This window comes from Camelus dromedarius, chromosome 2 (genome assembly GCF_036321535.1).
Source record: "Camelus dromedarius isolate mCamDro1 chromosome 2, mCamDro1.pat, whole genome shotgun sequence".
Lineage (NCBI taxonomy): Eukaryota > Metazoa > Chordata > Mammalia > Artiodactyla > Camelidae > Camelus > Camelus dromedarius.
In genome coordinates, this window is record NC_087437.1 from 18,241,035 (window position 1) to 18,269,010 (window position 27,976).

The 27,976-nt window shown below is 43.8% G+C and overlaps 1 protein-coding gene across 6 annotated transcripts in view; it reads right to left on the reverse strand.

The window, feature by feature from the left end:
* DZIP1L (DAZ interacting zinc finger protein 1 like) overlaps positions 1–27,976 on the reverse strand; it is a 39,031-nt gene that overhangs the window by 6,944 nt on the left and 4,111 nt on the right. For 4 of the 6 annotated variants that reach the window (XM_031441421.2, XM_031441368.2, XM_031441387.2 and 1 more), the window contains exons 2-13: positions 24,817–25,398; positions 20,938–21,022; positions 18,191–18,345; positions 17,362–17,511; positions 15,503–15,631; positions 11,099–11,161; positions 8,417–8,551; positions 6,116–6,146; positions 4,955–5,008; positions 4,307–4,441; positions 2,412–2,545; positions 723–915 (exon numbers count right to left, since the gene is read on the reverse strand). In XM_031441421.2, coding sequence (XP_031297281.2) covers positions 723–915; positions 2,412–2,545; positions 4,307–4,441; positions 4,955–5,008; positions 6,116–6,146; positions 8,417–8,551; positions 11,099–11,161; positions 15,503–15,631; positions 17,362–17,511; positions 18,191–18,345; positions 20,938–21,022; positions 24,817–25,317 — 1,765 coding nt within the window. In that variant the 5' untranslated portion in view covers positions 25,318–25,398. Of the gene's footprint in view, positions 1–722; positions 916–2,411; positions 2,546–4,306; positions 4,442–4,954; positions 5,009–6,115; positions 6,147–8,416; positions 8,552–11,098; positions 11,162–15,502; positions 15,632–17,361; positions 17,512–18,190; positions 18,346–20,937; positions 21,023–24,816; positions 26,153–27,976 lie in introns of those variants that run through there. The other 2 variants (XM_031441468.2, XM_064491446.1) reach the window with 2 other exon arrangements.

Genomic DNA, 27,976 nt, shown 5'->3' on the forward strand with positions numbered 1-27,976 from the left:
GGAGGAGATGAAGTGAGAGGAGCTAGGACAACACCCTGCATGAGGATCTGGGAACCTGCTAGAGACAGGGGGCTCCAGAACAAAAGAGTACAATTCCCTGGCTCCCTATGTTCCTTGAGGACAGAGACTGGAGGGTCCTCGCCCACACACTTTAATCTTCTATGAGAACCACAGGGCCTTTCCTTGTCACAACCCCCAGGGACAAAGCAGCGGCTGAACCCAGCCCAGGGAACAAGTCTGAGCCCTGAGGATTTGTCCGCCTACAGAGTTGGCCCAGCCTCCCACATCCGCCCACTGCACCAAGCAGAGAATTCATCTGACCGAGCCGAGCCTCCACCTGCAGCCCCTGCCCTGACAGCCCGTATATACACTCAGAAACGGTATGGGCTGCTCTCTGTTGAAGCAAAGTTCAACTTGTGGTCCATGCCAGTAAAGCAGTGCCGAGCTAAGTGAGGCGGTGCGCCTGCACAGGGACAGTTTGAGGCTGACCACAGCTCTGACCCTGGCTCTCCTCCTCTTCCCTGAGGAACCCAGGTACCCACCGCACCCCCAGACTCTGCTTCGTCAACAGAGGACTTTTGGACTCAGCCACCTGTGAGGACCCTATCATCTGGCCCTTCAGAGCACCACCCCGATGGGGACAGGGATTATGCCCCACCTGTGTGCAAACAAGCCCATACCCTCCTGGGTCACAGCCCAGAGAAGCCTTCTTGCCAGCTCACCTGGAGCCTCGCTGTCTGGCTGGGACACTGGGGCCTCATTCCTTTGTCTCTCCTTCAGTCTGCTGGTGGCTTTTTGGATGAGCTTCTTCCTCAGATTCAGAAATTCTGAAAACTTCCCCACCTTCTGCTTCCGCTGGGTTTGCAGGAGGGAATCCACGTGTCTGAAGGTCTGAGCAGGGATTCCCTTTGCATCCTGGAAGACAGAGAGGTTCCCTTTGGAGACGGAAACCTCTTGTCCCATCCTTGTCCTTTCCTAAGCCTCTCAAACTTGCTGCTGGCCTGGAAGTCACCATGATCAGTGCCGGTGCTTCTGGGAGAGGATGAACTGAGCATCAAAGACAGGCAAGCAGGCTGCTGAAGGCATGGTGGGCAAAGGCTTGGGAGCCCCCAACAAAGCGCACACAGCAGGACAATGCAGAGGGGTTGAGCACAGTTCCATCAACAGCAAGCAAACAGGCTTGACAGGCCATGCCTTTGACCACTGGACTGAATCCTATGGTGGGAGACCACAGCTTGCTCTTTCTGGCACCCCAGGCACTATCATTATGCCAGACACGTTGTCCGCTGTAGCTAACAATGTTTGAAAACATCGACTGCAAAAAACCAAAGCCAGGCACCCTTCCAGGAGCTATTATAAGTTGCTTGGGCTTTTGACACCCACTCAGAGTCCATGAGGAATCATTCAAGGTTCGAAAGAATGTTCTAATCAAGTCTGGACATGGGGCCAAAGTTAGACTGAACAGCAGTTAAGAACAGTCAATGATGAGTGAGCATCCTTGCTAAATTAAACCTAGGTGTCTTTTTTTTTTTCTCTAATCTTACTCTATACACATAGTATTTTTGATGATGTGCTGCTCGGCTGCTTTGTTAACAAGGTTTTTTTTTTAATAATTGATTTCATTAATGCCGTTAATGATAACATGCATACTCTGATTAAACACAAGCAAGAGAGAACAAAGGTATTCAAATACTAATCTGTACCAGACAGAGCTTTCAGAGTCTGCTCCACCCACAGCCACCTGAGTGGGCGTGGCCACGTGTGCCACAAATGATGGGCACTTCACCCAAGGGACCCCGGCAAAGGCCAGATTGAGCCAATTCAATTCCCTATGTCACACATACATGTATCACTTTGCTGTACACCTGAAGCTAAAACAACATTGTAAATCAACTACACTTCAATTAAAAAAAAAATTTTTTTGCACACTTGATGCCTTTGAAACACTTAGAAAAAGCTTGTATTATGAATTTTAGATTTGCTGTGGCTTCAAAGCAATACAAACCACGCTAGTATTGCATTTTGAATTATCTTAAAACTGCTGAATTTGCAGGCACTTCCAGTTTGCTTTTTAAAAAGTTAAAAATTTATTTTGCTGTTTATTTTGTTCTCAATAAATACTAAGTTTTTCACTGATTAAAAAAAATTCCTCCTGTCAAAAGAGAGACACAGAAGAACGTAGCCAGTGAGTGGAGTGCATGGAGCGGTCAGGACACAGGCATCTCAGGAAGCCACTAGAGGAAACAGAAGAGACCACACTCTCAGCTGGGCAGGCTGACATTCTCAGATACCAAAGGCGTCCCAATTGGAACAAATAAGATGAGTAAGCTTACGATGTAAAGGACAAGTACCCCTTGTTGGTTTAAGAGATTGGTAGGTACCAGCCCTGCCACAGCGGCCCCGGAACTCACTCTCTTTATCCCCATGGTTTCCAGCTTCTCCTGCAGGGTATCCTCCAGGACTGGGCTTAACTGCTTCTGCAAGATGGACTTTTGCCTGGGGGCTGCTGGCACCTTCTGCTGTCCACTGCAGGAGTCCCTCAGCTCTGCAGCACAAGACAATCACCAGGTCAGCCTGGGACCCCGAAACCTCCACTCCCAAAGCCCCACTGCACCCAGCTGGCCCTCACTTGGCCAGGGATTCTGGTCTCCAGCCTGTGCACCCAGGGCCACAGACCCCACCTGATGTCCATCCCCAGGTCGTTCTCCTCCTGGGAACCACTGCAGCAGACCCTCCATCCACCATCAGGATTCTCATTTCCTGCAGGTCTGGACCTCCAAGGTCCGGCTCAGTCCTGTCCCAGCTTAACTCAGAGCTTTCAGGCTTCTGACTCACACTTGGACCCTGAGAGCAGTTTGCTCCCTGGGTTCCATTCTCCACCCCACTACGAACCAGTCTGAGATATAACTGACATACAGCACTGTGTAAGTTTAATTATGCAGCACTGTGCAGCTTACACGCATGACATATATATATATATACACACACATACACAGCGGACAGACAGCTTCCGGCTCCCCTCGAGTTTACTGTCTAAATCAGGGGTTCGCTCTCCAATTGTACACATCAGAACTGCATGGGTTTAGAGGGCACATTCCCTGGCCCCACCCTCCAGAGACTCTGATTCCACAAGTCTGGTAGAGGGCCCTGGAATCTGCATTATAACTTGCCCAGATGATTCTGATGAGGTGAGCCACAGAGCACACCTTAAGAAATACGGAACCAGAGGGTAATAAAATAAGGAATTACAGTAAAATGTGGTGGATAGAGGGTCTGCTGCAGACAAGAAAGCATCAGAATGCCCTGAAGAGTGGATGAAGACAAAGACATCTGGGCCCTGCCGCTGAAGTCCTAATTCAGTTTGTGTGGCACTGGGGTAAGAATTTGAACATTTATTTTTCTAATTTGCGTTCCCCAGTGATGCTGCTCCTGCTGGCCACCCTCTACTGCAACAGGATGGGGCCCGGCAGGGGCGAGGGTGAGGGTCTCACTAACTCATCCTTCTCAACCTCCTTCTCCTGGAACTCGGTGTCCCTGTTGGAGGATTTGGTCCATCCCTACTGTGGACCCTGTGTTCCTTAACAGCCACCTCACCCTAAAGCTCCATGTTACTCTTATTCTCACTACTCTATCCTAAGGTTAAACACATGGGGTAGGGGTGGAGGTGGTAGAGACATGACTAGGTAAATTTTGGTTCATCCATCCAACGGAATACTGCGAAGCCCTGAAAAAAATAATGAAGCAGCTCTATATAAAGGGACAGGAAATGACTTCCCAAATAAGTTGTTAAGAAAATAGCCACAGAGGTGGGGAGGGTATAGCTCAGTGGTAGAGCACATGCCTAGCATGCATGAGGTCCTGGGTTCCATGCCCAGCACCTCCATTAAAATAAATTAATAAACCTAATCACCTCCCCCCAAAAAACAGAAAAAAAAAATAGCCACGGAACAATCTGTAGGATGTGCTACCACATTTTTGGGAAAAAGAAAAAGAACGAATACCTGTATGTGCCTGTGTTTGCATAAGTATCTCTGGAAAGACAGACATGACGAACCACTAGCAGTGGAATCTCTGGGCAGAAATTGGATGGCCCTGCAGAGGGAGGCCTACTTCTTACTCTACATCCTTTTGCATCCTTTCTTTTTTTTTCTTTTCTTTTTTTTTTTTTTTTTTTTTTTTTTTTTTTGCCAAAAGCACAAATTAGTGTCTCAAAAGTAAAGAAAAATACTATATCAGAAACAAAATAAAATACCACACTGATGAACTCTTTGGTGACACAAATAAAAAAACCCTTCCCTGGGTGTACCTGTCGGTCGCTCTGGAATCCTCACATCACAGCCTGGCTGGGCGAGCAGTGCTCTCTGATCTTTCCTGGGAGCTCCTCCTCCCAGACTCTCCCAGGAGAGTCTGTTTTTTTCACTCCTCTGCATCCCCTGGAGCTCTGTAAATCGGAGTCAGTCAGTGAATGGAGTCAATCAAAGCAGCTGGTACCTACGGCTCTTTGGAGGGCGCCCAGGCGGATTCCTGCACATTAGTTAGACCCTGCGCAATCTGTCTGCAGCAGCACACCTAGCAGAATAAAGTAGCAAAGATGATTTGAAACCAGTATAGGGAGGCTGCATCCTCTGCTCTGGATAGTGCCAGATGAGAGGCGATGGGGCCAGGCTACGCATCAGACGCCATGCCAAATCCCAACTCTGCCACCTGCTGGCTTTGTGACTCTGGGCAAGTCACTGACCCTCTCTGAGCCTGGGTTCCCCCATCAATGAACCAGTAAATGCATGTTAGCCCCTGCGTGTAACATGTCTGGCACATGGATGCACAAGGTGCTTAAGAAATATTTATTTCATGTCCCTGATTCCCTTCCCCCATCTTCAGGTAGCCAGACGCAGTTAAGGAGAGACAAACTAAACAGTGAAGAGGGCAGCACCCCAGGAAGAAAATGGAGCCCCACCTTCCTTAGAAGAGTCCTCTTCTGTGTCCACAGCCTTCGAGACCATGTGGATTCCTGAGGAGAGCAGAAGCAGTTAGTGGCTCCAGAGCCTTGGACCCCATCCCCAAGTTAGAGAACAGCAGGGCACAGCACATGAGCGCTGGCCAGAAAGAGGAAGCCCTCCAATCGGTTCTCTACCAGAGACAGGCAGGATGGAGACAGAGAGATCAGAGTCCACATCCCAGCTCTGCCATGGTTAAGTCCTTGAACCTGGCTAAGCCTCAGGCTCCTCATCAAGAAAGTCAGGGTAATAATACTACCCCACATTAAATCACGGGGACGGTGTCATGAGACGACGGATCTGAAGTACTTGGTGAAGTGCACAGCACAGAGCTGTTACTAATAGCACATGCCCCGGTCCCAGCACTGGGGAAATCAGAGCCATAGGAACAGCACCTCTTAGAACTGGCTGTCTAGCCTCGAAGCAGGGGACGGGAGGAGATGCTGGGTTTGTAAGAAAGGGCAGGTGGGCCGCTACAGGGATAGGATGAGGAGGTGGGATGAGGTAGGAAAGGCCAGGTTTCATAAGGGGCCAGAAAGGTCCTCCAGGCAGAAGCAGCCCCTGGAGGTCACACTTTAGACACCAGCAACTGCACTAATCAGACACTCACAAGCACACACACACACCACACCTGAGAGCACTCAAGAGAGAGAGCATGCTCCAAACGGGCCGCATTCACACAGACACACACAGATTTGGGGTCAACCTGCGACATGCTGGAGACAAGGTCAAGTTGGATAGAACTGAATCATAGGCATGGTGAGTTAGAAAGAGCCTGTTCATGAACCCTGCCTGCTCCATCACTCACTGCCCTCAAGATCCTCACCACATCCCCCAACCCAACTCCCCATGTTTCCACCACCCTACAGAGAAGAGCAGGCCAGGCAAGAACCCCTGACAGCTGCATGGAACGCCTTCAACACAAACCTGGGCTGGAGCCCTGTCTGTCCCAGATACAAACGTCTTCTCAAGCTTCCTCACCTGGCCAGAGAGCCTGATGCTACAGGTCCCATGAGCTCCTGGCACCCTCCTCATCCTATAAATTGACTGGTGGGGGACAAGGGAGAGCAGAAGCCAAGACAAGAGCCATTACTGTGACAAATCACCCAGAACAGACTTACGCTTCGCCTTCCTGAGGGACATGGTCTGGATCTGCAAAGATGGGAAACAGAGCAGATTACAGGAAACAGGGATCTCTGCTGTGAGCAGCTGGTCCATAGAGAAGGGACATCCAGTGTTTCCACGCCACCCACTGGGAACCCGAGGGAGCTAAGAGCACTCTGCCTTGACCCCACAATGGCACCATAGCTGAACAGCAGCAACCAGGGTGGCACCACGCTCCTTTTTCCCACAGTGGGGAGGCCAGAATGCCCCTCTTCAGAGAGGGACTGTGGTTTGAAGGGCAGGAGCCCCATGCAAGCAGAGGGGGACAGGCACACAGTCTTTACTCCTGGCATAACTGGTGGAAATCAGCCAGGGCGAGGGAAGCTCCCCTCCCTCGATGTGGGCATCTAAGCTGAATGCCCCCTGGGAGGAAGGAGGCATGAAGTGGACAGTCATTGACTACCTGCCCAACCTCCCTTTTCTAGAAAGTGCCTCTTCTTCCCCCTTCCTCGCAGATGCAGACAGGACAGCCACGTGACCCCACACCACAGCCAGAGCTGACTGTCCAGGTTTGGGCGGAGAATTCAGGACTGATAATATGTGAACTCAAAGGCTTTTGGCAGCCAACTGGTTGGAGGTTTGGTTTTCTTTGTTTATTGGTTTGTTTGTTTATGCCACGTGGGACATACATGGAGAGGAAGCTGATGTTCAGAGTAAAAAAAATAATCCAAGTAGATATAGAGAAAGAAACAGAGACACATAACAGAGGGGAACTCCTGACCACACTCAGGTCTCTGGTTCCAGTTTATTCCTAGAGTTAGCTGCTCCCCTGCCTTGAGCTCTGTGAGATACCCTGTCTAACCTTATGATAGATTTCCCTCTTCTGCTTAAGCTTGAGTTGTTTTTCATTACCTACTAATGAATGGCTTATCCAATGTCCATTTCTAACTATCCCTCCTTTGCTCACCTCCATTCTAGAAACTATAAAACTAATTGTTCCCTTTCTAACCTTCCTTGCAACTATTGTTCCCCATGGAACACAACTCTGATCAATAAAAGTAGAAGTAGAAGTCTTGGGAAGATTTTTCATCAACTTCTTCCATTGAATATGGTTGTGATGGGTGGGGCTATGGCAGCCATCTTGCAATTATGAGAATCAAGCATGAGAACAAAAGTCAACACGCTAAAGATGGTAAAAAAGAAAAACTGAGCCTGGATTTCCAATGGCATAATTTTGCTGTAACAAAGGCCATCAATTTTCACCTCTTTTGGTGTTACAATAAAAATAAACCTGTTAACCCATTCTGTTATGTTTAGCCAGTGGGTTCCTAACTGAAACATTTGCAAACAAGAGTTCTGGGTAACATAAGGAGGAAACCACCAGACTGGACCTGAAGTGGCCACAGCTGTGAAGAGCTAAGTGTGTTGGGGAAAACAAGAAAAAGCAAAGCAGCAGGGGAGTGGATTAGATATGTTGAGGGGGTGAAGTACAGCTGGGAGAATAGAAAGACACAAACAGCAAGGGGGACAAGAACAGTGGATTAGAGAGTGACAGTGGGTCCACAGCCCAGGGAAACTGTGTGGAGGGTGGTGGCAGAACCATGGCAGGGACCTGAGGCCACAGGAGAGCCAAGCTGGGGACAGATACACTTCTCCACTGACCTGGGGCTTGAAAAGGGGAGATGAGCCCAGGCTGGGCAGAGTATGATCTGCATTAGTTGAAGAGTCACAGGATTAATTCTGGGAGGCAGGTACTTAGTGAGTGATGTCTGTTTATCACACTAGTTTTATCTGACAATCTCATCAGAGGCTGTCAATTTGGAAGAAAGGAATTAGTTAAGAAATTAGGTCTGAGAACACAATGTAAGGAGCACACACTTTGCATCCCACCTGCCTAGCAAGAGTTGAATCTCACCCGTCATTTATAGTGTGCCTAGTCTGGACTCGGGTGGGGTGTTTAACTGCTCCAGCCTGTTTGATCATCTATCAAATGAAGATGGAGAGAAGGTAATGTCTACCGTGAAGGGCAGCAATGAGGCTTATATGGAGTAATAAGCCAAGTATCAACCGGCACTGGCACTCATGTTGCTTCTGGTGTTACTGTGAACCTCCTAACACGGCCCCACTACCACAGGACAACAAGCATGTCTTCAGCATCCTCATCACTTTCTGCCCCTCAAGTCTGAGGACTCTCGTCTCTTCCCAAAGAGCCTGATAATGAGATGAGGGCCAATGGGTCCAGAAGAATCTAAGGAGATGGTCACAGGGAAGAGCCCCAGGGCCTCCAGGGCCTGGCTGGGGGGAGGGTCCACACCTACCATCTTCTCCTGGGAGGCGATGAGCGTGGCTTGTTCCTGGAGCTGGGGCTGGAGGGCACTCATCTGGTGCTGAGCCTGGGCTTTCTTCTGATTCTCAGACAGGGAGGCCAGGAGCTTCTCATAGTGCTCCTTCAGCTGGTGGCACAGGAAGACTGGTCAGTCACATGTCTGCAGGGACCTCTGAGAGCCCAGTGCCTGCAGGGCCGGCACATGTGGGCAAATGCCGCTCAGGGTTTTACCTGAAGGAGGTGGAGGGTTCCCAGACCTGGGCAGGTGGCTTTCTAACAAGACTTACCCTCCCATTTGAGGATTGTTTTTTTTTTCAATTGAAGTACCATCAGTTACAATGTGTCAATTTCTGGTGTACAGCATAATGTCCCAGTCATACACATACCAACATACATTTGTTTTCATATTCTTTTTCATTATAGGTTACTACAAGATATTGAATATAGTTCCCTGTGCTATACAGAAGAAAACTGTTTATCTATTCTATATATAGTTAATATTTGCAAATCTCAAACTCCCAATTTATCCCTTCCCACTGCCTTCCCCCTGGTAACCATAAGTTTGTCTACTATGTCTGTGACTCTGTTTCTGTTTTGTATGTAAGTTCATCAGTGTCTTCTTTCCATTTGAAGACATTTTCAAGCAGGTCCTGAGAAGTGAGAATGAATGCAGGCCCATAAGTTCACAGCAAAAGGCTCTCTGTCAGGTGTGCCACCCACTGAAGTCAGGTAAGTTGAGGTCATTCAAAAATCACAAAAGGGCGAAGGGTATATCTCAGTGGTAGAGTGTGTGCTTAGCATGCACAAGGTCATGGGTTCGATCTCCAGTACCTCCATTAAAAAAAAAAACTAAAAAAAAAAAATCAAATGGATGATTTTAGGTGAAAAAAGGTGAAGGAAATGCAGTCACATGCTACCTCTAGTATAGGAGCAGAGAGAAAATGAGACTATGTTTTTGTATAAAGAAACTCTAGAAGAAAACAAGAAAGCAATAAAAGAGGTCACATGTGGGGTGGGTGTCAGGGCACGGGTAGATGGAGATGGGGTGGAAGTGATATTTTGTGTACCTTAATATAGTCCTTCTGCTCTTGGGACAAACTTGGATGTATTTCTCGTTTTTAAACGTTTCAAATAAGATAAATCCATCAGATAGGAATTACTGGATTGGGGGGGCATCTATCACGTGCCAGACTCTGATCTAAGCAACTTCATCCTGATCTAAGCAACTTCATCTTCCAAGCTTTCTGCAGGCAGAACCTGGGGCCCTTGTTAATTGGCTTCCTCTTCACAGGCATCTTGATAGAAGCTGTATTCTCTGCGATGAGGCCTGCTGCTGACTGTCCAGTAGTCTGAGTGTCTAAAGCTTTCTATTTGGGCTCCTGCTGAACCATTGCTGAGGTCCATAGCTACCTGGTTCTCTCCTGAGTGGGATTTCAAAGGAGGGCCCAAACAGGAAAGGACCAGCAATTCTTTGAGTTTTACAGCACAACCCTCCTTGCTGGGTTCAGAAGAGAAAAACTGGAGGCCCCTGCTCCTGGCCAGGGAAGCTGCTTTCCAAGAGCGGACCCCTCTGTGTATTGACGGGGGTCAGCAGCCAGGAACAAAATATCTGCCAATCAGTATATCCAGAGAAAACCCTGACTTCAAAATGACACCTGCACCCCGATGTTCATAGCAGCACTATTTACAATAGCCAAGACATGGAAACAGCCTAAATGTCCATCAATAGATGACTGGATAAAGAAGATGTGGTATATTTATACAATGGAATACTATTCAGCCACAAAACCCGACAACATAACGCCATTTGCAGCAACATGGATGTTCCTGGAGAATCTCATTCTAAGTGAAGTAAGCCAGAAAGAGAAGAAAAATACCATATGAGATCACTCATATGTGGAATCTAAAAAAAAAAAAAGAACATAAATACAAAACAGAAACAGACTCAAAGACATAGGATACAAACTTGTGGTTGCCAAGGGGGTGGGGGGTGGGAAGGGATTTTAAAATGTAGAATAGATAAACAAGATTATACTGTATAGCACAGGGAAGTATATACAAGATCTTGTGGTAGCTCACAGTGAAAAAAAAAGTGACAATGAATATATGTATGTTCATGTATAACTGAAAAATTGTGCTCTACACTGGAATTTGATACAACATTGTAAAATGACTATTACTCAATAAAAAATGTTAAAAAAAAAAAAGAAAGAAAACACTAAAAATAAATAAATCTCAAAGAGAAAAAAAAATTATACAAATAAACCTATGTACAAAACAGAAAGAGACTCACAGACACAGAAAACAAACTTATGGTTACCAGAGGGGAAAGGGGCTGGGGGAGGGATAAATTATGAGTTCGGGATAAGCAGATACAAACTACTATATAAAAATAGATAAACAGCAATGTCCTAGCACAGAGGACTATATTCAGTATCTTGTAATAACCTATAATGAAAAATATATATATGTTATAATGAAATATATATGTATATGTTAAACTGAATCACTATGCTGTACACCAGAAACTAACACAGCATTGTGAATCAACTATACTTTAATTTAAAAAAATATCTGCCAACCAGTTCAAGGTGGGGGGCAAAGGATGGGAAGCTGAAGGATGAGAGGAGATTATGGGAAACCAGGCTTCCCCAGAGCATCTAATGAGACCTACCTCTCTCTTCTGAGCTGCATGCTCTTCTCGAATTGCCTTCATTTTTCTCTTCCATTCTGTTTCCTAAAAAAGATTAAACATTTATCAAATGGGCCCCTTGATATTAAAATACATTATAAAGCTACAAGAATTAAAAAGTTCTGGCTCACGAGTAGGCAGAGAGAGCAGTGAAAAGAACAGAAAGCCCAGACAAAGGAGTGGGGGAGGAATGGAATCTTCATCTGGAGGAAGATGGGTTATTGACAAATGTTCAAACAAGTAACTGCCTGAAAAAAAAATGTGAACTTGGATCCTTATTTCATATCTTAAATCAAAATAAATCCTAGGTGGTAAAAAATTTCAACTTAAAAAATAGAAGTGACATCAGCAAGATGATGGACAAGGAGGTGGCAGCTCTTAAAACATCCACAAATGAGAATACCTTTATGGGAGCCCAGGAATCCAGCTGAGAGGTCCCAGTACCTCGGTGGAGCAAAAAACCCAAGAACAGACACGTTGAAAAGGGGAAGAAGAGTTTCACTCTACCTGTGTCACCCCTCACCCAAGGCAGCACAGCTCAGTGCCAAGAGACCCCCCTCAGCCCACAGTCTCTCCCACGGAAGTGAGAGCAAGTGAGCACCCAACTGTCCCAGCCTTCAGGGACACTGCCCAGGAGGCCCACTTCTGTCTCACCCCACCCAGAACCAAGGGAATCAGCATGGCCGACTCGGCTTTTGGTGCTGGTACTCGGATCAAAACACTGGCTGTAGATCCTACTGGTTGGCTTGTGGGCACCAGGAGGTGTGGAAGAGAAGAAGCAAAAGGGTAGACTGTCTGCAATCAAAATTAAGTTGTTTTCAGCTTAAAATAGACTGCTGTAACTAGAATATGTGTTATGTAAGTCTAATACTGATCACAAAGAAAAAGCCTGTAGCTGATACACAAAAAATAAAGAGAAAGGAATCAAGGCAACTCACAAAGGAAGACAGCAAGAGAGAAAACAAGGGACAAAGTAACTACAGAGCAGTCTGAAAAAATTTAATAAAATGGAAACAGCAAGTCCTTACCTATCAGTAATTACTGTCAATTTAAATGGATTAAATTCTCCAATCAAAAGGTGAAGAGTGGCTGAATGGATTTTAAATACAAGATCCAAGTAAGTAAAATGACTATAACTCAATTAAAAAAAGTTAAAAAATAAATAAATAAATAAATAAATAAATAAATAAATAAATAAATAAATAAATAAATAAAAGAGATACTGTAAAAGAAAAAAAAAAAAAAAACCAAGATCCATCTATATGCTGCTTACAAGATATTCATGTTAGGTTTAAGGGCACACATCGGCTGAAACTGAAGTGATGAGAGAAGATATTTCATGTAAATGGTAAACAAAAGAGAGGAGAGTAGCTATACTGATATCATACAAAATAGATTTTAAGTCAAAAGCTATCACAAGAGACAAAGAAGGTCACTATATAATGATAAAGGGGTGAATTCATCAAGAGGATATACTACTGTAAATACACAGTCAGCCCTCCATATCCGTCGGTTCCACATCTGTGTATTCCACATCCATGGATTCAACCAACCGTGGATCAAACATATTTGAAAGAAAAATTCCAGAAAGTTCTGAAAAGCAAAACTTGAATTTGCCTCATGCTAGCAACTATTTATACAGAATTTACAAATATTTATATAGAATTTAAATTGTATGGGGTATTATAAGTAATATATAGATGATGTAAAGTGTACAGGAGGATGTGCTTAAGTTATACACAAAAATATAAGGGACTTGAGCATCTGAGGATTTTGGTATTCACAGGGGGTCCTGGACCCAATCTCCTATGGATACTGAGGAACGACTATATATACACCCAACATAGGAGCACTAAAACATATAAAGCAAATATTAACAGAACTGAAGGGAGAAATAGACAGCAATATAATAATAGTAGGGGATTTCAATACCCCACTTTCAACAATGGATATATCATCCAGACACAAAATCAGTAAATAAACAGTGGACTTGAACAGCACTATAGACCAAATAGACTGGACACACAAAGAACATTTCATCCAAGTAGCAGAGTACACATCCTCTTCAAATGCCCAAGGAACATTCTCCAGGATAGATCACGTGTTGGCCCACAAAACAAGTCTTGCCAATTTAAGCCTGAAATCTTATCAAGTTAATCTTTTCCAGCCACAATGCTACAAAACTAGAAATCGATAATAGGAGAGAAACAGGAAAATTCACAAATGTGTTAGATATTAAATAACACACTCCTGAACAAAGAAGAAATCAAAATAGAAGTGAAAGAATAACTTGTGACAAACAAAAATGGAAACATGACATACTTAAATTTCTGGGATGAAGCAAAAGCAGTTCTAAGAGGGAAGTTTACAGTGATAAAACTTTTACATTAAGGAAAAATTAAGACCTCAAGTTTATAGTGATAAACTTTTACATTAAGAAAAAATTAAGACCTAAATCAGTAAATAACCTAACTTATAACTCAAGGACCTAGAAAAAGAAGAACAAATTAAGGTTAGCAGAAGGCAGGAAATAAAGATTAGATCAGATATATTGAAATAGAGAATACAAAAACAATAAAAAAATGATCAACAAGCATTAAGAATTGGTTTTTTGAAAAGATAAACTAAATTGACAAATTCTTAGATAAAGATAAAAGAGAAGTCTCAAGTAAAATCAGAAATGAAAGAGGAGGCATTACAACTGATACCACAGAAATGCAAAGGATTACAAGAGTCTTCTATAAACAATTATACAGCAATAAATTGGATAATCTAGAAGAAATGGACAAGTTCCTAAAAACATACAATCTACCAAGACTGAATCATAAAAACATAAAAATATGAACAGACCAATAATGAGTAAGGAGATTGGATCAGTAACCAAAAATCTCCCAACAAAGAAAATCCCAGAACTGAATAGCTTCACTGGTAAATTCCACCAAACATTTAAAGCACTAATGCAAATTCTTCTCAAATTCTTTTCAAAAATTTAAGAAGGAACACTTTCAAACACATTTTATGAGGCCAGCATTACTCTTGTCAATTACCAAACAAGGACACTACAAGAAAAAAAAAGGCCAATATCCCTAATTAACATAGTTGCAAAAATCCTCAACAGAACTACCATATAATGCAGCAATCCACTTCTTGGTATTAATCCAAAGGAATTGAAATCGGGATCTCAAAGAGATACCCGCACTCCCATGTTCATCATAGCAGTATTCACCATAGCCAAGACATGGCTATATTTACCCCTAAACTCAATAAGTTATACACACTAAATACACACAGCTTTTTATGTGTGAATCATACGTAAAAGTAGCGTGTATGAATGAAAGAATGAATGAACGCATGAACTAACTAAAACACAGAAATATTTTTCGTTTAAATCTCAGAGTGGCCATAAACAAAAGATTGATAATCTCATCATTTTGACCACATTATGAATTTTGTATGGTCAAAACCATGATAAAGCTGAAGGACCAATAGAAAACTGGGGGAAATGGCAACAAGAGCGACAAAGGGTTGGGTTAGTTTCCATACATTATACAGACTCACAAACTGGTAAGGAAATCAGCAGACAAATAGCAAAGGATGTGAACAGAGTTCATAGAAAAAGAATGGATTTTTTTAATGTAAAACTTGTGAAACATCAAGCAGGGGAAACACTTGACTGCTGACGAACAGTTAAACATTAAGCTCTTTCTTAACAGTCCTGGAGAGGAGAATCAGAAGTACAACGTGATTTAACTACTGGGCCAATTGCCCTTCCTTGCCACGGAATTATCAGTGATGCAGACCGGATATAACTGGACTGATGTAAGATTCATCCAGCAGTGGCCAGGCCACCCCCTACCTAAGCTCATGACAGCAGACGGTATACAAGTCTTCCCAATTCCATATCCAGTGACCTCACGCGGGCAGCATGAAATCAGCCATGGTGGGAATATTTACACCATGAAAAATGGCAAATGCTACAAATCAAAGCTTTTTTAGTTCTGGACAGCCAGTTGTTAAATATTTACCATCACACCACTAGATCTGTGCCAAATATCTTCAAAGCCAGGAGAGGGTCACACTGTCTGAGAACTGTTCCCAGCTGTGTTGGAATCAACATGAGGGCAAAGGTGTCCCGTTAGATACACAGCTGAATGTGTTCTGAAAAAGATCCCAGGCAAATTGATACTGCACATGGGTACACCACCAGCCTCACCTGGGAACCCTAAGAACCTATTCTATGCTTTCATGAATTGGCAGAAGGTCTGAAAATATAGAACTTTGATATCTTTCAACTTCCCCAAAACCATAGAGCCAAAATAGAAACTGTTGGAAGACAACATAGTTCTTGGTGGGATCTGGGAAGAAAGACCTGGGGCAGCAGCTCACCTGAATTTCCATCCTCTCCTTCAGGGCCTGGAGCTCCTGAGCCTGCCCCAGTCGCTGCTCAGACTCATCACTCTGCAGGGACCCAAGGTTGGACTTCCCCACGTTGTGGGACTGAAGCGCCTGCAGTTTCTGAAAAGGCCAGTGTACAGTTTCATTTAGAGGAAAATCTAATCATGATACTCAGAATTTTTTGATAACATGAATGACATCGCCATATGCACAGTGGCCAAGAGAACATCTGCAGAAAAGTACATAAATGGAAAAAGAAAAACCTACATTTTAACTACCTTCAGCATTTAATATGGAGATCTGAGGTCTAGATCTATCTAAAGTGTCTAGGCAGCTAGGACCATGTCAGGGGAAGTGTGGGAGACAGAGAGGGTCAGATGAACTCAGGGATGATGGGTGTGGAGCTGGGGATTGGGAGCATGATGTCCATATGGTGGAGAAGCATCCGGTCTTCCACAAATCATCCCTGACCACCCTGGGGGAACATTTCGGATGAGAGGGCTCAGGTTACTATAGACACAGACACAGACACACACTCACACACACAAACACACACACACCTCCCATTGCAACCCCACCACCTTTCATCCTTGGCGTTGCATCTCAGATAGAGATAATGGATCACTCAAGGCTCCAAGCACATCCTATAAAAATCCCCTCCTGAAAAAGTCATCTAGGTGTTTCTTTAGGCAAACAAAACATGGCATGATCATGAGAAACACCCTTAGACAGTTCATTTTCAATACCACACAAGATTCTCTTTGATGTTTGGGGGACCAATAAGAGCAAAATATATTGTGAAAGTATTTCTCCTCAAGCATTTCCCTGATATGGTTTTAGTTATACAGGTCTATATGGGAAGATACAGTCCAGGGATAACTTTAATAAGGTTTTTTTTGGATAAACTTTGATAATATATCAAAGCAGGGGCTTTGAAGTTTAAAGAGCTGGGTTTAAATCCCAGCTCTACCTGTGTGACCTGAGGCAAGTTATGTGGCCTCAATGTCTTCGCTGGTAAAGAAGGAATGATAATAGCTATTTAAAAAAAAAAAAAAGAACTTTAACAAAAAAATTAATAAATTAATGATGTGCCTTCTTTGAGGATGTTATTAGAGTTGTTTGGTTGTTATGAGCATTAAAAGTTAGTGTATATAGAGTGCTGTGCACAGGGCCCGAAAAAGTTTCAGTAAATTTTAGCTATCACACATGACCTCCACTGACCCCAAAAGAGGGCCTGGCCTGGAGCCAGTGTTCAGCAGGTACTTGTTAGAAGAAATAAGCATTCATTTAAAGTTTGCGTCACTTCTTATCTGGTGATGAAAGCTCCTTGAAAAAATAAGGACAATAACAGACAAACAACAGGACCCTACTGTATTATACAGGGAAGTATATTCAATATCCTGTAATAAACCATAATGGGAAAGAATATTAAAAAGAAAAAGAATATATATATACACAAACTGAATCACTTTGCTGTACACCAGAAACTAACACAACACTGTAAATCAACTAAACTTCAATTTAGAAAAATAAGGATAATATCTAGGAAGTCCTTACTATATACTAGATCATGTTAAGTGCTGTCTATGTACTAATTTAACCCTTTCAGAAACCTACCTTACAGAAAAGAAACCGAGGCACAGAAAAGTTAAGTAACTCATCTAAGATCACACAGCCAGTAGGTGCTAGAGCCAGGATTCAATCCCAGGCACTGGCCTCTGGTATCTGGCCTCACAGTGTATCAACCCCCAATGGCAGATGACATAGAACTAGTACAAATAAATGAATTTTGAGAACAAATAAGGAGATTTTTAGCTAAAGACATTTGAGAAGCCCTTTCGTTTGGCTACCTCTTCTAGCGTAGAGCTCTGGTCAGCAACATTTTTTAATTTATCCCAAAAAAACTTTTTGAGCTCGTCTATTTCACCATATAGCTTGGCCTGCTCTTTTTCTTTCCATTTATCCAACTGTTTCTCCCTCTGATGAGTCATCTCTGCTTCCTACAAAGAAAAGCAAGAACAAGAGAATCATCCATTGCACATTACAACAAATATTTACTGAGAAACAGCTCGGGCGACTTGTCCCTGCAAGTCACTGTGGAGACCCAAAGAACATTCATCCCCCAGTCCCCGCTGTTTGGACTGGGAGTGGGGAAGCTTTATCTGACCTGTAAAGGCCCTCAGGGGTGGGGATCCCATCTTTTCTCTCTTTATATTCCTCAGAATGCCTGGCATCGTTGGTGCTTAATAAATGCTTGCTGAGGGAAGGAGTGATGAATGAATAAATGATGGACTGAGTGAGCAAGTTTATCTATTTTCATTCTACAAATATTTACTGAGAACCTCCTCTGGGCTGGATTCTGGAGTTTATCCAGTCTTTGTCCTTCAAAAGGTAACTAACAGTACATTGGAAGAAGTTAAAATTCAGGTTCAAATGCTAAATAATGCAGGAAACTGCAACTCTCTGCTCTGCTTTTGGCCATACAGGTCTGTCAACGGAATCAAATCTTCCTTTGCAGACTACCTCAAATCATTTGGCACATCCAGGAAGATGCCATCCTTGTTCTGACCCCTGGCTCTGGGAGACAGCCGGAATTTTGGCCCTGTGGGGTGCACGGACTTCGTGGGTCTCCCGGCTGGTCCAGGACCCAGTCCCCCGCCACTCCCTCTCCACACCTACCTGGAACTGCTGCTGCCTCTTAGCCTCCCTCTGCGCTTCCAGCTTCCCTTCGGTCCACTTTAGCTTGGCCTGCAGCTCTTCTAACACCTCCTCCACTGGTTGCTCCTGCTTCTTCTGTTTTTCTGTGGGGACTGTGCAAAGAGTGGTTGGCCAGCCTAAAAGTCAGAAAGTCAGTGGAGTGCAGAGTTCCTTGCTTACAATCAGTCACACCTCAGTCTGAGACCAGCTCTGCCACTTTCGCTAACCATCGATCTGGGGCAAACGACATAACCTCCCTGACCCTGTTTCTCCAAACTGGAAAATGGAGATAATAACAGCACATAACTCAGACAGAGGGTCATTGTGAGGACAGCTCAGTCAATGAGAACTATTATTGTCATTTAAAAATAACTATTTGACAGTACTAACACATGGAAATGTGAATGCAAACCAGTGGAGTAACACAAGCAGAATGCCAAATAGTGTGTACACACAGATTATTAATACAAAGAACATATGATGCATCCTGACAGCAGTCAGAAGGGAATTTAAAGCCATAAAATTAATTATAGTTTTAAGTTCAACGAAATAAACTTACATGAAAAAATGAAGAAAAAGGCAGCATGCATTCTGAAGAAACCCTGAATTATAGAAGAATATTCTCACTAAACCACATACTGGTAAACTAAGAGTTACGGGCTGATAAAAAAGACGCCAATTGTACGTGAACATTTGCTACTTTAAAGTACATTTAGCAATTATTAGATAGATGGTACTGTTATTAAAACTTTAACCTATTCTTTGAAAAGAGATATATGGCTTTTCTCAGATGGGACTTTTTAGAAACGAGCAAATTTTTTGTTTGTTTGTTTGTTTGTTTTAGAAATGAGCAAATTTTAGATGCAGTAAAATTAAGTTGGGTTCAGAAAGTGATTTAAGGTGAGCATAGAGTAGGTGAGCTGGGGCACCTTGGAAGCCAGCTGCCCAGCAATAAATTAATGAAAATCAATGCAGCCAAAGTTGCCTTAAGAACATATTTTCCCTCTCCTTACAGCACTTTACATTAAGGAAATAATAAGGAAGATGCACAAAGATTTATGTATAAGAATGTTATCAACATGTGATTTATAATAGGGAAATTTTTTAGTAACCCATTTAAGTGAAGAAATAATTCAGTTGTGAAATGAATTATGATTGCCACGTAAAATACTATTCAGCCACTAAAAATCATATTTTCAAATGTGACTTAATGACACTGGAAAATATGATACATTCTTAGTTGAAAATAAGCAGTAGTCAAAACTGCATCCTATATGATTATAAAACAATGACAGAGAACACACACAATATTAACTACAGTGATATGTCCATGGTTTTTATTTTCTCTTTTCTACCTTTCTACATTTTAATTTTCAATACCAAAGGCATATTTTTTCCAATTTTTTTATTGTGATAAAATACACATAAAGTTTACCATCTTAGCCATTTTTAAATGTATGGTTCAGTGGTATTAAATACACTCATAATGGGGCACAACATCACCACCACCACACATCTTCAGAACTCTTTTCACCTTGTCAAACAGAAACTTTACACTCACTAAACAATCACTCCCCGTTCCCCCTTCCCCCAGCCCCTGGTGACCACCATTCTACTTTCTCTCCCTATGAATCTGACTATTCTAGGTGCCTGTATCAGTGAAATCATACAGTATATGTCCTTTTCTGACTGACTTAGTTCATTTAACATAACATCACCTTTAGCATATTGCAGAACTACTTTTCTTTTTAAGGCTGAATAGTATTTCTATTTATGTATATATCACACTTTGTTAGTCCATTCATCTATCAATGGACATCTGGGTTGCTTCCACATCTTAGCTACTGTGAATGCTGCTATCAACATGAGTGTACAAATTCTCTTCAAAGACATGTATCTTTATCAGAAAAAAATTTTTAATAAGTAGAAAATCTGTTTTTCTTTAGCAGCCTCCAATGCAGAACCAAGAAGAATTAGATACACAATAAATGCATAGTAATCAGGTAAATGGTGCTGTTTTAAAACTCTTGTCTGTTCTTCAAAAAGGAAATTAAAATTAAGGAAAACAAGAAAAAAGTTTTATTTCATGGGATTTTTATATTTAATGTATATACATTTTATTATATTAGATTTTCATATCTATACTTAATGTTTTAACAATTTTTTTATCAAACCTCAAAAAATAGATATAAAGTAAGCAAATATCTTAATGGGGAAAACATACAGCATTGCTACTCGTTTTAGAATTTGAAACAGTAAAATTACAGTGATTAAGTCATGATACTTCATGTACACAAAAAAGCCAAAGAACCTGTCCGACTGCTCCTTAATCCCATTTAAGCTTATTCATGATGGGCATTAGAGAACAGCAGATTTGCAGAAGGCTGGGAGGTAAGGGCCCTTCAAAGTCCCTCCATCTGACTGCCCCATTCCCAGTGAAGGACCCTGGACTCAGAGGGGAAGCACTGACCACAGTCACATAACAGAAAGAGACAAAGCCAAGACCAGAACCTACCTGTCTGACTCCCAGCCCTTTTTCTCTAAACACACGGTCGGAAACCCTCCCACCCCATGTGGAATACCCCCATGGCGGATGCTGGGATCACCCTATCCTCAATCAGATGATGAAGTTCTGAGGGCAGCTGTGGTGGCGTACGTGGCCTCCCACCCACTGAACACCAGCCCGGGCCCTTCCACGGTCCCGCCCCAGGAGCACCACCTGGACTCACCGCCTTCCACCATGCCTGAGTGCCTGCGCTGGATGTGGCTCTGGAGATAGGTGGCGTTCATGAACATCTTGTGACACAAGTGGCACTACACAGAGGGAGGGAGTGGAGAGTGCAGAATTAGCTCACCTGAGTCAGCCTGGGACTCCCAATATCAAAACTCCCTTTCCTTGGGACCCCTGGGCTGCTTTAGAAATGAAGAATTTGATTTACTGAGTAAGCAGTGACGTGAACCCAAAATATGTATTCTTTATACCTATATATATATATATATATATTTTTTTTTTTTTTTTTTTTTTTTTTTTTTTGCTAAGCTTTAAAACACTCCCCAGTGCCATGGGAGCTATGAACAATGACTAGGTATTTGATGATGCTAAGGAGTTTTTGTTGTTTTCTCAGGGCATGATGATGGTATTATGTTTATGTTTAAAAGTGGGAGTCCTTACCTTTTAGAGGCACATAATGAAATATTTACAGATAAAATCATATGACTAATACACTTCAGAATAACCCAGGATAGGGGGAAGTGGGTAGAGGAACAAATCCGATACCTTTGGTCATGGGTTGATCACTACTGGGCTGGGCAGTGTGCAGAGGAAGGTTCATTACGTTATTCTCTCTACTTTTGTGTATGTTTGAAATTTTCCACAATACAAAGTTTTTTCTCAAAAACACCAATGTCCAAGTCCCACCCAGAGCTGAGAACCACCAGAGCAAAGAAAAGTAAACAGAGCATTTGAAACTCCACTTTGCTCTCCTCAAGCATTTCAGACACTAACAATCTATCCTTATCATCTTTTTGTTGTAAAACGTCAAAATTGTTCCACCATAGCTTTGCAGGCTGCCATTACTAGTCAATCAGAGTTAAGAGCGCGGAGTATTTGCTATCTTTACACAAGAGCAAATGTGACAGAAATTGCTAGTCGTCCCCCAATGCCCATTTTCCCTTTTACCTTAGCAAGAGATATCTTGATTTGTAGCTGGTCTTGAGGCTAGTGAGAATAAATACTGTATGTCCTAGCCTCCCGTACAACCAGGCGTGGTCACGTGACTAGATTCTGGCCAATGACATGTAAACAGAAGTGGTACCTGCAGCCACTTCTGGAAGGTGTCATTAAAGAAAGCACCATGTGCCCTAAAAAATAAAGCCTATTAATGGAAAAAGGAAAGCAAATTGAATCCAAATAAAGTAGAAGAAAGGGAAAAAAAAAAGTGCCATGACATGCCTCATCCTCTCTCCTCCTGCTGAACAGAATGGGGACCTGAGAGGTGGAACTCAAGCAGCCCTCCTGGACCGGGAGGCAGAAGTCTTACGACAGGGTTGGTGAGAAACACATCCAGAACTGAGTCCGCGATGGTTGTGGCATTATATAGCAACCCCAGACAGTCTACCTCAACTTTGTTCATGAGAGAGAGAAAAAAACTTCTATCTGGTTCAAACAGTTATGATTTGAGGTTTCCTATCACCCACAGCAAACCTAATCCAAATGGACACAGCTTGGGTTGACAGACTTTGCCCCCTCCAGAGTTCTAAAATGACACATGAATTTCTAGTCGCCCGAAGGAATATTGGTTGGCTGAGGGGAAGGAGATATTTTATAAGGCATCTTATTTCAAATTATAAGCTCTTCCCCTCATCCCACCCCAAGCAGCACACTCACCAACCAGGCACCTGAAGCTGGACTACTGGACAGCCACCACCGCCTTCAGACTAAAGTCCACTCTTTACCAGGGCCTTCAAGGCTCCACTACCCTCTCCTCCACGTCTCTTACCACAGACCCCCGAGCCCCACCGTGGGTCATTCCAAAGCCATCACACCGGCCACCCGTCTCACGATGGCACCTTGGCTGCCTCTGCCCACAGCACTTCTTTACAAAACTGCACTCAACGTGAAGACTCAGGGGTTTTTTTCTAATTTTATGGTGAAATTTTATTTTTATTAATCTTTTTTTTCTATTGAAGTATAGTTGGTTTACAATGCCGTGTCAATTTTTGGTGTACAGCATAATGTTTCAGTCATAAATATATATACATATATTCCTTTTCATATTCTTTTTCATTAAATTAAAGGTTACTACAGGATATTGAATATAGTTCCCTGTGCTGTACAGTAGAAACTTGTTTACCGATTTTAATTCAAGACTCAGGTTTTTTGTGGGGGGCGGGAGTTGATTTGTTGTTTTTTTAATGGAGATGCTGGGGATTGAACCCAGGACCCAGTGCATGCTAAGCATGCGCTCTGCCACTTGAGATATACCCTCCCCCTATTCAAGACTCAGTTTAAACACTGTCTCAGGAAGACTCTCTCTTCAACCCCACCTCCGTGCTCCTCAGCTCCTCAGCTGTATCTTTATCTTACTTAACGCTTTCTCCACCTGTGACAGACACGTGGAGAAAGCGTTCATTTTTGGCAGGACAGTAGCCACTCCCTCATCCTCTGATAACAGAACCCCAGCTTTCTTCTGGGAAATTACCCTCTCCTTCCTCATCCTCAATCCATGAGCTTCAGTCTACCCCCCCCCCCCGCTCCGTGGCAAAACATGTGACCCAGACCAAAGCCAATCATAGCCCTGCAGTCCCGGGACCTGCAGGTGGTTCAGAGCTAGAGAGGGCACCTGATCTCAGCCAAGCCAAGGAACAAAGTGAATTCCTGCGTGGGCTGCTGGGACCCTCCAGCCTTGAGTCTGGGAAAATGAGGTGCTGGCGATGCCGTGACCCAACTTGCTACCACAGGGACAGAATCTTTCTGAGAATGAAATCCACACTGACAAAGAATTGCCAAGAGCTGCAGAGAGAGAAAACAGATTCTGGCGCCACCATCTGAGTCCCACCATAACCTCGGATTTTTCAGTTAAATTGACTAATAAATTCCTTTTTGGCCTAAACCAGGTTAGATTGCTGTTGTGTCATTTACTACTGAAAAGGTTTGATCTTTTTATCATAATTAACATTATATTAATTATATCAATTACCACTCAATCCATCAACATTATATCATAATGATTCCTTTTGTCCCACCCACCCCCAAACTATGAATTTCTGAAAAACCTGAACTAGCATGATTTTCGCCTTCATCCTCAGAGCCTGGCAAAGGGCCTGGCCACCAGACAATTTATTAAAGGGTTACTGTCCCTCATCCACATTTCCCACAGAAAGAGATGCAGATGCTCAAATGTCACTCTGGGTAATGAACTTGTCACTGGTTAACTAATGGAGTCACTTTTCCAGAATGGGCCTGACTCTGCCAGTCCCTTGTCACACACTGATTTCACACATATGCTCACAAACCTCTCACACACACCTTTACACATCACACTCTCTACCTATGCACACATAAAGCCTCCATACACACACACGCCCTCCATAAATATAAACACTCTTATACACATACACACCCTTCATTCATTCACATACACACATCATCAATATATCTTTACGTGCACATTTCACACACAAGCACATTATACACCACACACTCTATGTACATACATGCACATACCATTCACAGATGTACCCTCCAGACAATCACATACGCACAGTACACACATATACACACCATCCAGAAACACACACATCCCCTCTATACATTCACACATGCACACATGAGACATGCACCCATGAGACATGCACCCTCTCCTTAAACACATTCACTCTCTAGGCACTCATACACACACTTGCTGCACATCTACAATCTAAACACACTGTAGACCCAATGAGACATCCTCGGGCTCTCTGGCCTCAAGCAGCATCTCTAAAACTTGCTCCCAACCCCAGTGAGAATGGCCACAGCGGCCTCGGAGCCCAGGCAGTGGTGCTCCCCAGGTGGCCAGTGGTGGGGTGCACAGCCCTCCCTGTGTCCCTGCCCCACAGCATCCCCTCACCATGTGGCAGCTGTAGGCGTCCATCTGCAGGAGCAGCTGCTGCAGGGTGATGATCATCTTGCGACGCCGGTGGCTCTCCTGTCGCACACCCTTGAGCTCATCAGCCTGGCGGGCCAGCTCCTGCTGGCTCCGCTCCTGCTGGCCCAGGCTGGCCAGCAGCTGCGCCTCCAGCTCAGCCACGCTGGCGCTCAGGGAGTCCTGGCAGTGCAGCAGGTACTCGATGCTGAGCTGCGCCAGCCGCAGCACCTTGAGCAGCGCAGGGTCCACAGGCTGCCTGCAGCGGTGGCACACCTCCTTGTCCAGGTTGCAGAAGGTGATGCTTGTGATGTTCTCCTGCAGGGCGGCCACATCCATCTCCCGCGCCACGCGGTCCACGTCTAGGGCACTGATGCGCATCCAGTCCATGCTCTGACAGCGAGGCTGGAACTTAAAGGCTGGGAGAGGGTGGGCCCCTAAGAGGGGGCCACTGAGGACCGCAGCAGTGGTGGCAGGGGACTGCATGGGTGGAGGAATCTCCAGGCTCACCACCTGGGGAGGGTGTCACCAAGGCCACAGCAGCAGGCACAGGAGCTGAGGGAGGACCTGGAAAAGGAGAACAGAGCCCAAGTTAGGCCTGGGGCACGTGGCTGTGTGCTGTCCACTGGCCAGCAAGAGCCTGCAGTGTGCGTGGTGTGCGCTGACATGGCCAGAGCTTGGAAAGCAAAGGTGTGGGCTTTACAACCACACAGATGTGGATTCATATCCTCAGCCTTGGGCGAGTTCCTTCACATCTTTAAGCCTCCATGTGTACTGGGGATCACAGGGCCTCCTCTGCAGGCCTGTGGTTAGGAATGAGGCAGGTGAAAAACCCAGCCTAGTGCCTGGCACCTAGTAGGTCCTCAGTGAACCCCCAGCCATACCCAAGTCCACTGCAAGAGTGCTGCCAGAGGTCTTGGTCAGGAGGGAGCTGTCAGATGTATAAGCAGGTCCTTCTGCAACCCCAACTTGATCTCAAGATAAAGCCCAATAACTCGCCATGGGAGGCAGAGCCACCTAATGTCCACCACACCCCACCCTCTCCTTCTGTAAATGCAAGATTTAGTGGAACAGGGGCGGGCTGCTGTCCGGCTTCCCCAGCTGTACAGTGTGATCCATGTGAGGACATTCTTTCCAATGGGATGTGAGTGAGTGATGTCCGCCCCTGCCAGGAGGTGGCGCTCAAGGGAGCAGCTGTGTCTCTGCAAACAGACGGTGCTCAGTGCGCGATGGTCTTTTTTTTGCCAGACCTCGTGGTTTAGAAAACAGCTCCGGTTTGCTGTCAAAAGACTCAGATTCTACTTGCCGCTCTCTTGGTAGACAATGAAATTGTTCTCTTTGGAGAGTAGCCTGACAATAGCAATCAGAATTTAAAATGAATATTTCACTACTAAGAATTCTCATTTATTCTACAGAGAAACTCATACAAGTGTGCAAAGGTGCTTGTGAAAAAATTGTCATTGTAGTAGTATCTGTAATAGCAAAGTACAAGGAAAGTATAAGAAAGCAAAGTACAATAAGGGGTAAAAATGGTATCTTTACACAATGAAATTCTATGCAGCTCTTGATAAGAATAAGGCAGTTTTTTATGTACTGATATGGAATAATGACTATACATACACATATATATCCATTTCTGTTTAAATGATATATTTACATAATCACATTTAATAATAGTTTGCAAAAACAAGGCATATATCTCTCACATATATGTGTGTGTAGATATATACATATATAAAATATATATATTTCTCACATTAGAATAGTTGCCTATGAGGTAGAAGGGAAATGGGAATGTGAAATGGGGATAAATAAACGAATAAAATAAATAAATAAAATAGATAGATGGCGCAAGGGTAGGTGATGGATGACTAGATAGACAGACAGGCTTACACAGACCAATGATAATACATATAAAATATATACACATATATACACATCTATAAATGATTAATATTTGTTATTCATAAATAACATAATTAAATTAAATATGCTAATTTAGTATTCCTATATATGATTCATTTTCTATATTATTTCATAAGCATAGACTATTTCTAGAAAAATAAACAAGCTATTAGCAATGGTTACATCTAGGAAGTTATTACCCACTCACCACCTCTCTATACTATTCAAAATTTCTTTGCATCATCATCTATTACTTTCATAATTTTTTAAAGAAAAAAATATAATTTCTACCTTTAAGGAACTTAGAATCTGACAAACCAGAATTATATGGAACCCTATTTAGCCAAGTTCTTTCTAGATCATGTGACTCACACTTTTAAGGTACAGTAGAAAGTCAGAGAAGAGAAAGGTCATTGACCTCAAGGAGAAAGGCCTTGAAGAAACGGTGGGGGTGGGTTTGCAAAGAGGGGAAGAGCCTCCGGGAAAGGCCCCAGACCTCCCTGAGCCTGTCAGCATCTGGGAAAGGCAGCACTAGAAGGTACAGGGTTAGCGCCTCCCCTCAGGGCGCTGTGAGAACTAGGGGGGCGCACGGTACCGGTACTCTGTAGGAACACTGGCCATAGGGCAGGGAGCGCCAGCCTCAGTGCCAGATACACACTCTAAAGGCAAATCTGCAAACAAGCATCATTATTCCCACTTTACCAACAAGGAAACTGATGTCTGGAAAGGTAAAGCGTCCTCCCGGGTAGGGAGGCCAGAGCTGACGTACAATGGGAGGTGCCCCTGACTCCAAAGCTGATGGTCTCTGAACCACCCAACATTGGTTCTTGAGACTATTTGTCCCAAAACTTTGCTTTGATCAGATCATCACCCCTTATCCATCAGACTCATTCATTCACTCATCCAGCCCCCTCCTTTATGGCATGTCTACCTTGGCCAGGCCCGGTGCCAGGCACTGGGGCTCCCAATATGTATTAACCACACACCTGCCCCACCCCTGCCTTGCCGGAGCTTAGCATAGCTCCTTGTTGCCACAGTACCGATTCCAAACCCCTTAGCCTGGTCTTGAAGCTGTCGCAGAATGTTGCCGACCCACCTTTTCCATTTTAGCTCCCACGCTTCCCTTTCTCAGATACTCCTCCCCAACACACACCCCAAAAACAAAACCAGCCAGCCCCCAGCAGCCCCAGCACGGCCATGAGAAGGCCAGCACATTTCAAGTAACATATCACGTTATTTT